Below are 13929 nucleotides of genomic sequence, written 5' to 3'. Positions count from 1 at the left end.
AGCACAGACGATCAGATAAACCTGAGCTGAAAGAGTGAATATTGGACCAACACTTGTCAGGTGGCCAGAAACAGGATTTCAAATGAATGCTTATATTGCTCTGTTTTTCTGTAAATACGCAACTGTTGGCTAACAAGTTTGTCTGAACATAAAGGCGCCCCAGTGGTGTTAGCTTGAGAACAAACAATAGCTCCAACGAACCCCCAACCATAACACATTGTGACACCTGTGTGTAGGAAATGACATTCTAATTACATAATAACATCTAACATCTCCACTATATATCAGTAGATAATGTAATATCATGTTAACAGCTTCTGCTGCCCCCTAGTGACCAAAAACTAACTATGAATGCTGCTTTGACCTAGTATTTTGCTCACCTTATCCTAACCAAAAATGAATAGAGGTGTTGGATCCCAACATTGTGTATTAATAATTGTTAATGTTTTCTTTGTCATGCCAAACAATGTTCTTATGACCTATAGGATTTTACAAACAAAATGTCTTGTAATTTTAGTGAAGAGAAATATGTTCTGTCATCAGGTGGATCACTGCAAATATTAAAAACACAGGGGCCCATCCTCATATGACGCTATTTACTCAGGAACATCAGAGGGTCTGGTATTTACAAAATGTGAACCATGTGGACTCAACCTTTTTTACATAAATGAGGCTAACGGTAGGGGTGAGAGAGGAGAGCTGTGTGTGTGTGTGTGTGTGTGTGTGTGTGTGTGTGTGTGTGTGTGTGTGTGTGTGTGTGTGTGTGTGTGTGTGTGTGTGTGTGTGTGTGTGTGTGTGTGTGTGTGTGTGTGTGTGTGTGTGTGTGGTGTGTGTGTGTGTGTGTGTGTGTGTGTGTGTGTGTGTGTGTGTGTGTGTGTGTGTGTGTGTGTGTGTGTGTGTGTGTGTGTGTGTGTGTGTGTGTGTGTGTGAGAGAGAGACAGAGAGAGAGAGAGAGAGAGGGAGAGGGTGTGTGTATGCATACTTATTTAGTTACAACCCAAACGGCGCTGACTGCATTCTTCCCTTAGCGGGTGGCAAGAGAGGAGTGTCGGAGAGAGAGACATAGGGAGAGAAAGAGTCCGAGAAGAAGTCGAAACTTCACTGCAGACGCTCCAGCACAGGTTGGTCCTATTTCTATAATATATTTTTATTATACCTGATTATGGACATACAATAACACAAGACTCCAGTGTATTTTATCTTAAACATCAGCATATTTTCCATACTTTGGTTTGAACCATGCTTGTAATTTGCTTCGATGTTTTCACATGTCTCAGCTACATTGGGCTTTTCGCATTAAACCCGCAGACAACAACATTGATGGCCAAGCCCGTGTTTACTACAGGTGCAGTGACATCGATATCAGCACAGTCCAGTTGAATCGGTTATTTTTAAAAGGCTGTAATATGAGCTTTAAAAAACACTCTTATTGCAAACGTTTGCCTTCTTCCAGGATGCATGCAGGCACTAATCGCACTGCTGACCCATTATTTAGATTATGACCATGTGCATGAATGTGCACTGATGGTTTCAGAGATGAAAATAAATGGCAGTTCCCAGCAATAATACTCACACATCCTACAGTGGGATTATTTCTAAATGTGGACTGCACAGTTCTCTCTGTTATTCATGTCTTCTGTTATGATCCTGCCATATGCAGCTTCAATTGATGAGCCATATTTCCCCGCACAGGATTGGCTGCAAAGCAGAAATGTTGCCTGTTAGTGAGGATAACACTGACAGACGCGCGGATTGATCTGTTTTTCTATAAAGCTCACCAACAGTAAAGTTGAAGTAAAGTAGTTTACTTGTGTTTTATATTTGTGACTTGCGACCACCTACTAAATACTGAAGTACAATTTAGGTTGTCAGTAAAACTGAATTTCGAAACCCGATCCCCTCAGGAAATAGCTCCACACACAATGGCTATTTTTACCTCCAGCGTTTGCCCCGCGTGCACACGGTCCTCATTGTAATGCTGCACATGCCTTTAACATGATGTAGATGTCCATTAGCTGCACCTGATGATGCTGTGGAAAGCCTCGTGTGTAATGCCATGCGATGGGGAGGGGAAGGGGGTGTGTGCTTCAGAGATGAATACATAGGCTACTGAAAATGATTTGTGTGTGTGTGTGCGGTTCTGCGGAAGTATGCTGGAGAAATATTTTGATATAACTGATTTCTGTTGTGATGTTTTTAAGCCTTTATGCCGAGGAAGCACCATCACATGTCCGCGTGTGTGAAATAGATTTTTCATTTTGTATACATAAAGATAGACAGAAAACATATTTTATTGTACCCATTTAACATCCATTCAGTTGTCCACTCAGTCCACTCTTTGTGAATGTTTAATCATATTACTTTATTCTGTAGTTATGATTTGTTTTCTTCCCTTTACTGTATGGAGTTTTGCACGTTGACAGTAGCAACACTGCTTTTAATGTATAGTTATTACAATATAATAATATTGGTATGGATTCCGATAGACATACGGAAGAAAATAAATAGAGAGAGAGAGAAGAAGAAGAAGAAGAAGAAGAAGAAGAAGAAGAAGAAGAAGAAGAAGAAGAAGAAGAAGAAAGGGGGAGCTTTTGTAAAATAGAGCATATTGTCTCGTGACGTAACGGCGGTTGTTGCGGAAGGTCTGATAACATTGCCTATAGTGCGCGTGTCCGTATGTGTGTGCATGCAGCTCAGGATTCCATCCATCATATCCTAACGGACATACCGTGTCTTTAGCGATGCATGCCTAACACGCGCACCAAAACCAGCTAATAAATAAACAATGAACGCTGCGACCACCGCCAGCTGCCTGCTCGTCGCTGGCGTCAGCTACTACCTCTATGGCAGCGATGTGTTGATGTCGCTGCTCCGTGTTTTCTCCGCAGACTCCTCCATGCCCGAGCCGGGAGCTGCTCCGCGGCGGAGCCCGCAGGGAGTCCCCTACAGCGACCTGCAGCACCTCGTCAACGCCGACGGACTGCACCTGTTCTGCCGCTACTGGGAGCCCGCCGGCCCGCCAAGGTCAGTGGATAAGCTGTTTGACTGTATGGTGTGTACGGGCTATGTGTGTGAATTAGGCTACTGGGGTCATTTTAAGTGTCGGTTAAACTGTAATGACCCCATTATCATGTCTCAGTGAGGGATGTGACACTGTTCACGTGGTTGCTTTCAGTCCTGGAGTAAGTCACATGGAGTTAAACTTTTTTACACATCAAAATTAATTAACTTATGAATAATTAGTTTGTTAAACGTACGCCCAGGAGTCATACCTGACTGGTCCAACAATTTAGGAACACCACCAAATGTGCTTATTGTAATCTTCATATGGGTTTAATCCTTTATACAGTCTATGGTTTCATCACGAGAAGTAACACTGGCTGAAAAACAGCCTACTTTGTTGGGCTGTCCCTCAGTAACTCTGTAATAAATACCCATGCAGACATTTGGCCCAGCTCCATGCTTATAACAATACATCATCCATCTTCTTTATTTTAAGTCATATGACCCTTTTTATATAAACTTCTTAACTTGATGCAACTCAAACACAACGCTATGTCAAATTAGACAACAAAAGGACATTAGAAGCATACAATTACCTATTGTAAAATAGATATGTAATACATCTGCATGGTCTTATCCTGAGACCCAAGCTTGGTAGAAACATTTTAATTATGTAAATCTCCTCGTGACCAGCACCAGGGACTCATACTGGGTCATGACCCCGTTTAAGAAAAAGATTGAAAACTGTTTCTAGTTCAATCCACTAAACAAGCTTAAACATTTTGTCAACACATCAAACAGTACACCTACTTTACTGTGGTTGGATATTCTCTTGAGCTTAGAGCACAACAACATGCAGGAAGTTACAGGTAACAGCTGAAAAAACGGATTTATTACATAACTCACTTGTCAATATTGCGTGTAATAAAGTGATTGTTGCTTATCCCAAATTACATCAAGCAATACAACCAGATGAATAATGGGTTCAGTTTAAAAAACCAACATTCTTTTGCTAGTGGATCATTCTCTGTTTTTGAGGCCACTTTGCTATGCACTCCGCTGTGGAAGTGCATGAAACCGAAGACAGATGTCACGCTTAACCTCGCTTACAGACCACATAGTTGCATGTGGTGTGAAGCAAAGACGTGAAGGGATGTGTCAGCATGGCCCACAAAACATGTTTCAGTGCTTCTGCTGCATTTTTGCTCAACAAACTGCTGCTCATTATTCGGCAGTGATTGTCAGGGAATAATTTGCCCTGCATTTCCTCTTTCGCCCTCTGACGAAGATGCCCAGCCTTGGGCAGCATGCTATCTCCCTTAAGGAGGGGTTGCCCTATAGCATTTTGTTGTTGTTACCAGTTTATGATCGGGCAACTCTCGGTCAGAGATAGTTATTGTTGTGGGACACCTGGAACACATCCTTCTCGGGGTGTAGATGACCCCGAGCCATAAGCGACAACAAATGTGATTCAGTGTCCCTCAGCTGTAGTCTATCTATTGAAGAATGTAGATTGTTACACTGTGAACTAGTTAAAACGTCGAACTACAGAAGGGTTCTTCAGAATTGATTTGGCATCTCTACCGTGTGGTCAGATCGTGGCCTGTGATATGTCTTGTGAATTCTCCGGCCGAAGCTCCAAATAAACCGTCAGTGTTTGCCATCAAAGCTCCAGCTCTCCATCGTGTCTCTCTTTGAGTCCTGACTCCACTTGCTTCAGAAGTTTCCCCCACAGTGAGTGATGAGTCATTTATTCTTTATTTGCATGCTTGTATACCTGCAGATATGTGTATGTGGGTAGCAAACCATGAGAGTTTGTTTTTGTGGTTGGATTGGGTTTCTCTGTCTGATGCACTCTGCCAGCTCTTGAGAACATGATGTATACAGGATTCTGCATGGGCAGTGTGACAAACATTTGACCACATACTTGCCCATAATAGCTCTGATGAGTGAGGCTTAGCTGTGGTCACACAGAAGCCCTTTTTCCAGACCCAAGACCTCATTCTCCCATGAAGATAAATCTACTATCTGCTCATATATTTCAAGCATACTTGGAAATGTATAACTGATTCTAAAAAAGTTTCCTACTCCTCCTGCCAATTGGCATACCATGGCAGGTTTATTTTACTTCTTCTTTTTTGGAAGTTAAAAGCTGAATCACTGCAGGCTTAAAATAGCTGCAGATCCTTCTGTGTTGTAACTGTTTCAGAGCCAAGGCTTTGGTCAGCTTATATAAGAGCGATATCACTGGAGGCCAGCTGTTCTGAAAATGCATGAAGTCATGGTACTGAGAGGCATGCAAAACTCCACAAATTGTTTTGTACTGTTATGTATGATTAGAAGAAGCTCATAATGACATACGCTTTCTAGCCGTTCTGTACATTGTGCTTAAATTCAACCTCTCTGTTGCCACAGAATGTGAGCATTCTGCAAAGATTGGTTTGGATACTACAACAGAAAGCGCTCCAAGCTCCAGTTACACTTTAACCGTTACACTTTAACAGTTAAGTTCTTCATGGAAGCCCAGACTAATTAAACATATTTAAGCTGAGCTAGCAGCTCCTTAAAGCTGTGTGTGGTAGGTTTACTGCACATTTTACTAGCTGACAAAACAGAAGCTATTCAGTCAAAGTACACCCTCATCATTACCCCAAACTGATGTATTGGTCTCAATATGCTGTTGAATGCAATGAGTGTTAATCAGAATATAATCGTTAGTAGTTCTCATGGGAACATATTTACCTCGAAACCTCTTAATGCTAAATCCCAACTATACACACAATATTATGTAAGAGTAAAAACTGCTGAGCAAGACACTCCATCCTGTTGTCTATCGTACAGCCTACACTTGACCATGAAATAAATACTAACTCTGATACACTATACTGTTGTAACACAAACTGCCCCTGCACAAGTTCCATTTGGTCTCAGTAGATGCAGACTCACAGCAACCCACTCACTGCAGCAGTCAGATCAGTAATTTAACACAATGTGACTAAGCGTATCAGAACCCAATTCATGAACTCTTCTAGATGTAGCTTATCCAGAAGCTTATTGCATTATAGGTATAAGACTTGGTTGTAGCCGTTGGCATGAATGGTAATTATACATTCTTAGTATACACTGTGGATGCTTTTAAAATACAAGTTTCACCATTGTTGAAAATGCTATACTTTATGGAAGGATGGATACATTTCTGAAAACGTCAAAACATTTTTTCTTCTCACTTTTATGATAAGAGTGGTATCATATCAATAACAGGAGCAGCTGATGCAGTGATACGCTTTGATGATCAAAAGTTAGAGATTTAGAGATTTCCATTTGAAATTCAAACTGCAGCCAAATGACCAAATATTGTCAGTTCATCATTTGGTAAAAGAGTTAAAAACCATACAGGACAGCAACTTGTATCTTGCGATTATGATAACCTGATGATTTTATCAGTCAACCAGTTCATCCATTAAATACCAGAAATAGTGGAAAAACAATTCCTAAAATCAAAAATGATGTCATGACATCGTATGCAAAAACAAAATGTTATAAAGTTAACTATTACATAAGATAAAAAAAGCTCCCTATCCTTACAGTTGATATTTTAGAACTTGTAAATTGGCTTTAACATTCAATTATTTCATTGATACCCCGTCATTGTCAACACTATTAATTCATAATGGGATGTGCTGCATCAATGTTGACAGGCATTTATTCATTGATTCACCAAACTGTCAGCTGACAGTTTATCACATTGGGAGTGTTGTTTGTCTAGAACAGGGGTGGGGAACCTTTTTCCTCTCAAGGGCCATTTCAATTTTTACAATATCCTCAGAGGGCCGTACAAATTATTGACCTCTGCTTAAAAAAACTAAAATCACAGCCCATTCATTTCATTCTGTGCAAAGAAAAAGCAACCTCTTAATCCAGATATCTCACCATGACTCGCGTATGCATGCACGGCACGTGCACGGTGTGGCGTGACCACCAAAACAGAAAGATATGGATTATGGACACAAGATGTGTGCAAATGTATTTAGTTTCCTATCCATGTGAACATGATTTAAGTGGGGGGGGGGGACCTAACCTCCTCCAGCTCCCCCGGGAAGATTTTTTTTTAAATGTTGAAGTTAAAAGCATCAATCTGGTGCACTTTGAGAGCAACATCAGGAGATCTATGGATACATCTCCCAACACCCAGATGAAACAGAACTGTAAGAAGATTTATTTTTCTTTATGGATATTTGACAAATCACTCTCCTTTCAAACTGTATTCTTCTTTATTAATAACAACTTTTTTGTACTGTCGTATTTTATACCTGTTTACTTTATTCTCTTATTTGTTTTATAACTATAATGATCATATAAAGATGTGCCTTTACCTCACTGGTTGTAGAAAAAGCTTCTTATATTCGTTAGCATAGCTAGCTAACCAGATGCTAATAACAACAAAGTTATTGACTGTATGATCAGTATGACAGAGGAACAGATCGCCACTGGGCTTTCAACTAAAGACACAGACACGCAGAAACTGCGGCATGTGTACGGCTCCTTATCGGTACTGCAGTTTCTGAAGTGCTGGAGCGGTGTTCTGGTGCTCTCTGTCAGAACTGCACCCCTGTCAGTAGAGACATACACCACGTGCAACAAGTCCTCCAACTCATACGACCAAATGGGTCGATTGTTTAAGTCCTTATTACGACCAAATATGTCGTTTGTTCAAGCGCTTAATACGACCTATAATTACGTTTTAAAATTGTCGGCCTCTAGTGCTCCCGTTCAATGCAAACGTTACAGAGGGTTGTTTATTCACAAATAACCCTCTCTGTAAAATCCTAAATTGTAGGATAGTTTGGCCATTAAAACGCTTTATGATTAGATTTCTAGAGAAGTATATATTGTACTTTTAGAATCCACGTCCAGTCGATATGTAGGATCTATAGTTTGATAGATATTACGAAGATGATTTGAGGTTTCGTCAGGACAACGTGTATATGCGGCAAGCTTCCATGTAAAGTTACGGGTTGAAAACAGTATTTCCGGTCTCGACGTTTTCATAATAAAACCAATGATCAAATGATTTAACAGTGATATCTGCACTACTCATCCACTAAAAAACATCAGTTTATCCTAGTTAATTATACGACATTAATTGGTTTAAATTGTGTACAATGCTTTTGTGTTTTTCCCATAGGTTTTTCTCTTTAGATTCTGAGAGACACATTTCTGTTTTCAGAGGTTTTGATAGGCTAAAATCACGCCGCAATGCACGTCGGGATATGGTGTTTATGTGATATGAAATCGGAAAACATTAAAAAATAAATAATAATACTTTATTCCGAGTGTTCTTGCTTTTCTCTTTGAAAGTCATCACATAACGGCATTGCAATACACGGTTCGGCTGCATTAAATATTACATACCTGCCCTAGATATGTATTTATAGAGCCCTGATCAGAAGACCTTTTGACAAACTGGAAGAGATGCCACCAAAACTGAATACGTGACGTGGACCATAAATATATCAACAATTAAACAACATCTTCCATTTCTTTTCACACAATACGTCTCCTTGCAGTATCAACACTAATTCGGCTGACTTTTATATGTGATCCAATTAGTAGATCTGTCTGTATTTACACCATAACGGTGTACAGCTGATAGAAAGGGACTTTTTTGTAGTTTTTAAAGATATTACTGATTTTCTGAACTACCTTTCCAACTCCTCATGCAGTTGACTGTTACAGGTCTATACAAGTTAATGGTACAATGCATAAGCTTCACGTCGAGAGACTGAAACTGTATTTTCCTTTAACGTTCTGTTTTAATTTCACAATAAAGTGAATAGTCATATTATGTACGATATTATTATGTTTTATTAACTAGACCACTGGTCTAAACCGCACCTCCTAGTGGTTAAAGCACGTTATTGAATTTAGTTGTTGAATAAGTTATATTTGATGAAAACATTTAAATATGAAGAGTAGCCTACATACAAAATAGGGGTCAATGATAGAAATATAGAATGGAAAATATCAAGAAGATACTGTAGTGATCTCTACAATAAAACAGGACGTCCAAAGATATTAACAGGAGGATGTGCAAAACAGACAAACTGATAAGGCTGAATTTTACTCAGGTGTAACTAAAGTCTGATTTAAGGGTTGTTTATATTTCACATCATTAATCAGAATCTGCAAAGTAACAAAAATAAATGTAGTAGAGTAAAAATACCAGGTTAACCTCTGAATTGTAGTGGAGTAGAACAAAGTAGTACATGCTGCTGTAACAAAAACATTTCCCAACTTGGGATCAATAAAGTATCTTAACTTAAGATGATCGATGGCTACTGCCATATTTTCTAAATGTGCATCTGAACCTTGACAAGTGCATGTTTCAGGCTTATCAATTAACAACAGGAGGGGTCACAGACATAAGACCAGCTGTTAAATAAAGCTCTTCTGACCTTAGCTGTCATGTGGTATTAATGCTGCCCATTATGGACACAAGCAATTTTCACCCATGTATTAATTATATGTTTTAAATTTGATAACACCAATGTGTTTCGTATCCCCTAAACCTCCAGGGATGTATACAGTTTAATACTGGCAACTTCTAATTGTAGGAAATACGAAAACGTCTTTTAAAACTACATTTCCCAGTAGAGACGTGCCATAGAACATGTTGCGAAACACACAATAGCCAGCAAGTGTAATTCTGGGGGGGAGGGCCGGGCTGGACCCGTCCAAGTCCAGTTTTGGATAGTCTGGCGTAGTTCTATTCCATTTCAAAGAGCTGTTTGACAGCGTAACCTTGTCGCACTGCCACTCCAATATCCAATCACAGAGCTTGAGGGCTAATCACGGGGTTTGTAAAGCAAGGCGGATGTTGTAGTCCCAAACGATAGCTGGAGATTCGGGGTAGTGTAGTGTCTTCGGAAACTCTGTAGTGTCTAAACTCCGAAAAAACAATTTGTTTCTCCGAATTGAAGGTTAAAAACACAAAAGCATTGTACACAATTTAAACCAATCAATATTGTGTTATTAACAAGGATAAACTGATGTTTTTTAGTGGATGAGTAATGGAGATATCACTGTGTAATCATTTGACAGTGTGGGGAATACTTCCGGTTTTATTATGAAAACTTCAAGACCGGAAAAACTGTTTTCACCCATGCTAACTTTACATGGAAGCTGCCCCATATACACGTTCTCCTGGCGAGACCTCAAATCATCTTCGTATATATCTATCAAACTGTAGATCCTACACATCCACTGGACGTAGATTATAAAAGTACAATATACACTTCTCGCTAGAAATCTAATAAAAAAGCATTTTAATGGCCAAACTATTCCACAATTTAGGATTTTCCAGAGAGGGTTATTTGTGAGTAAATTTGTGAGGGCGGTGCAGCTGCCGTACCAGAGCGTTTGCAATCGACAGGAGCATGTTGTTTCTTACACGACCACTAGAGGTGCTACACTTTAAAACGTGACTCTGGGTCGTATTTAGCTGCTGAACAATCGAGGAGGACAGGCTGACCACGTGATGACACGTTTTGCTCGTGTTGTGTTCAAGGACCCTGACCTTGGCCAGGAAAAACAGGCACTCGCTTGTTTAATTTTCTTTTGCGGTCTAGATTTCTTACATTTTTTTCTTTTTTGCGTGTATTTATAAATTACCTCGAGGGCCATACCAAATGGTCTCGCGGGCCGTATACGGCCCGGGGGACGCAGGTTCCCCAACCCTGGTCTAGAAGGTGAAAGCCAAGCTGTTTACTGTTTGATCCTAATTCTCAATCTAAACTAATGGGAAGGATCTATTCAATTTGTGTTCCTTTTGTTAAACAGCAGGGTGGTGAAGATGCCTTGAAGTGGTTTGATAACCTTGGTTGATTGTTACTTTACTCTTGGCGCAAAAAATGTTGAACGATAATGATATTGTTTCATTAATTTTACAGATCAGGTCTTCAATGTGTCTTCTTTCCAAAGTGCTTTTGGTTAGATCGCTGTTTAAACTGAGAATTGTTCCTAGTAATAATTTGTTGCTGTTTTATTTTTGGTTGTAGCTGGATACACATTTACTTAATGCCAAACATATTGTCTTACAAAATGAAGCCTTTAATGATTAGGTTGGCACTGAAGTAAACTATTTATAATTCCTTTTTCTATGACCATCATGACAAACAGACAAAATACAACTTAGAAAGTAATGCAGAAATTAATTTGAAATTAGTGTCTTGTTTGTATGAGAAACAGATGGTTCAAAGTTCATTAACTCATGAAAAGTCCTTTTAGAACCAGGAAGTAGGTGAAAGGTGGAGGGGAGGGCCACAGCAATGATTGATAGATTGCCCAACAGGGGCTTTAAACCCATGGAGATCAGCATACCAGCCATACCAGAGTCTGCATTAAAGTAGTATACTACTACATATAGTATAGTATATAGTTTATGCATTATTTGTAATGGTCAGCAGGGCAAATACACTGGTGGCTTAAAAAGGACTGATTGTGTAGAACTCTATGAGAATGGAGAGAAATATGTGGAAATAATACCATAAATAAAATGTTACCTCTCATTTATCATATATGAAGAATTCATTTTCAAACATTGATTAAAGCCAATCTTAAAATGATTTAACGAACACCTGTTTGCGACTCCTCAGTGCACACAAAACCATAACTTGGAGAAATAAATAAATACGGATATGTTATTTAAAACCACCTCGAAATGTTGTGTTAATGTTATGAAATGTTTTCTCATAAATGATGCGGTAAGCAGAAGGACAGAATTACATCTAAACTGACGTTTTGCATTTCTATAGGTTGTAGATACGAGCATGGTTTTATATACTATCACGTTTAATCGTGTTTTATGCCGTTTGCCAAGACTTGATAAGTCGCTCGTAAAACACAGGAGGTATGGAAGCTAAGAACACCATATGCGGTAAATTGTACAGCTAATATAACACAACACATTAGTTGTATTTCATTTAACTGGTGGATATAGGGTTGCTGCGTGGGGGTTGAGACGCACAGGCTGCACTGGAGACATCAGCACAGCTGATCGACAGCTGGAACAAAAACCACCAAATACAATAACATAATTCAGATCCAGTCGTCATGACTCCACTCCGGAGGGATTCCCCGATCACTTCTTACAGTCTCTCATCAAGGGGGGGTCTCCTGTCCCCGGTACAAACACACTGCCTGAGGAAGGCTATGTGTATGTTTTTTGTCATTAACCTTTTTCGGGCCATTTATTTATTTATTTTGTTGACGATCCGACCTCCATGCTGCTACTCTGGTTCAAACTGCATCCACCAAACAATATGATTTATCTCCACCTCCCCAAAATAACCCAAATCTGACACGGTGTGAGATGTCTTTTTTAGCTGTTCTGTCGTCATTTCCTGCGATCTTCTTCATAAAGTCAGTCAGAATGACTCCCTGGAAGAAGAGATCTTGTATCTCAATGGGACATTCCTGGATAAATAAAATAAAAAAATGAATGAATGAATGAATGGGCGTTTCTTTGACTATTTATAGGCAAATATGGGCGTTACGTGAAGCCCGCAAAAGCTGCGCCGCATTTCGAGTCGGTTGTGATTTATAAAGGGAAACCGGCGTAGGAAGTGCCGTACGCACTTTCCTCTACGGTAGGCAATGTTTGGTGAATCGGAAAATGTCTACCTATTTTTGGGATTTCTACTACGTAAGCAACCTTCCCACGTGAATCCTACGCACGGCGTTATAAATGAGGCCCCTGGTGTCAGGCCATTTGATTTCCCTGCTTCCTTCTATCACTGTTACACATGTCAGTGGAGGCTACTTTACAAAGATAAAGCTCTATAATGGCTCTCTTCATATTTGCACTTGGGGGCACATTTTGGCTGAGTAATGCACTTTATTAAATATTAGGACCAATTGTATGACCATAAAACTAATTTAGTAGGTGATCCCAGAGCCAGCTGTGATCTTTCACAATTAACGAATATAAGAAAAGAAGAGAGGAAACAGATAAGTTAATTTTAGCTTCTCATCCCACTGTTCCTCATTTTTACAATGACTTAACAATTTTAAAAGGATTTAACAGTAAGCTAGAACTGCATCTTTGAAATGACAGTACAATGAACAGCTTAACTGTCAAATAAAACGAGACATGGATTGTTGTAAATAATCAGTACTCTATATAACTTTTTAGGATTTCCTAAATCAAAATATTATACAGCATTAAATGTAATTTAAAGTAGCCCGTGGGGAAAGGAACATTTTGCAGCAGCAAGTAGTGATAAGATGCCGAAAAAGCAAAATACATTTACAGAAGAAAACAGGAAATGGGTTATGCAAACATCCAAAGCTTTAAAATATAGAGGTGACAGCATGGGATCAAAGGTAGTATATTATTTAAATGTTTAAGACATTAACATTAACATAAAACATGTAATAAAGAAATGCATGTTATTTTTCATTTTAGCAGCATTAAAGCATGTTAACTGAATCTCTAAATGAAAGATAAACTTCATTTGTAAGTGTTTAAAGGGGCCCTTTTATACTTGTTTCAAGGTTTCATAATTCTATGTAGTGTCTCTACTGTGACATGTCTCCATGCTTTAATGTTCAAAAAGCTCTTTATTCTTCTCATACTGCCTGTGCTGCAGAACCTCTTTTCACCCTCTGTCTGAAACCAGAGCCCAGTCTGCTCTGATTGGTTAGCTCGATGCCTCTTCAATGATTGGTCAACTGCTTAGCATATCATGCACAATGTGTTGAAGCGCAAGCCAATAGATGTCCAAGTGTTACATAGTGATGTCACTTAGTTGCGCAACTAAACAAAGGAGTCCAATGGAGGCAATTCAGGCAGCGGGGGAATGTGGGAGAATTTTAGCCTTTTATTTACATGTACAAAGACCTATACATACTGTAACACACTACAGG

The 13929-nt window shown here is 39.3% G+C and overlaps 1 protein-coding gene across 2 annotated transcripts in view; it reads left to right on the top strand.

The window, feature by feature from the left end:
• The first annotated feature begins 1004 nt into the window (after positions 1-1004).
• The window catches only part of mgll (monoglyceride lipase), a 46986-nt gene continuing 34061 nt past the window's right edge, over positions 1005-13929 (top strand). Inside the window, exons 1-2 of one of the 2 annotated variants that reach the window (XM_034087170.2) lie at positions 1005-1121; positions 2889-3024. In XM_034087170.2, coding sequence (XP_033943061.1) covers positions 2897-3024 — 128 coding nt within the window. In that variant the 5' untranslated portion in view covers positions 1005-1121; positions 2889-2896. Of the gene's footprint in view, positions 1122-2606; positions 3025-13929 lie in introns of those variants that run through there. The other variant, XM_034087169.2, reaches the window with a different exon arrangement.

The sequence above is a fragment of the Pseudochaenichthys georgianus genome, chromosome 7, assembly GCF_902827115.2.
Source record: "Pseudochaenichthys georgianus chromosome 7, fPseGeo1.2, whole genome shotgun sequence".
NCBI lineage: Eukaryota > Metazoa > Chordata > Actinopteri > Perciformes > Channichthyidae > Pseudochaenichthys > Pseudochaenichthys georgianus.
The sequence above is the reverse complement of the archived record's forward strand: the minus strand, read 5'-3'. Positions and strand labels throughout refer to the sequence as shown.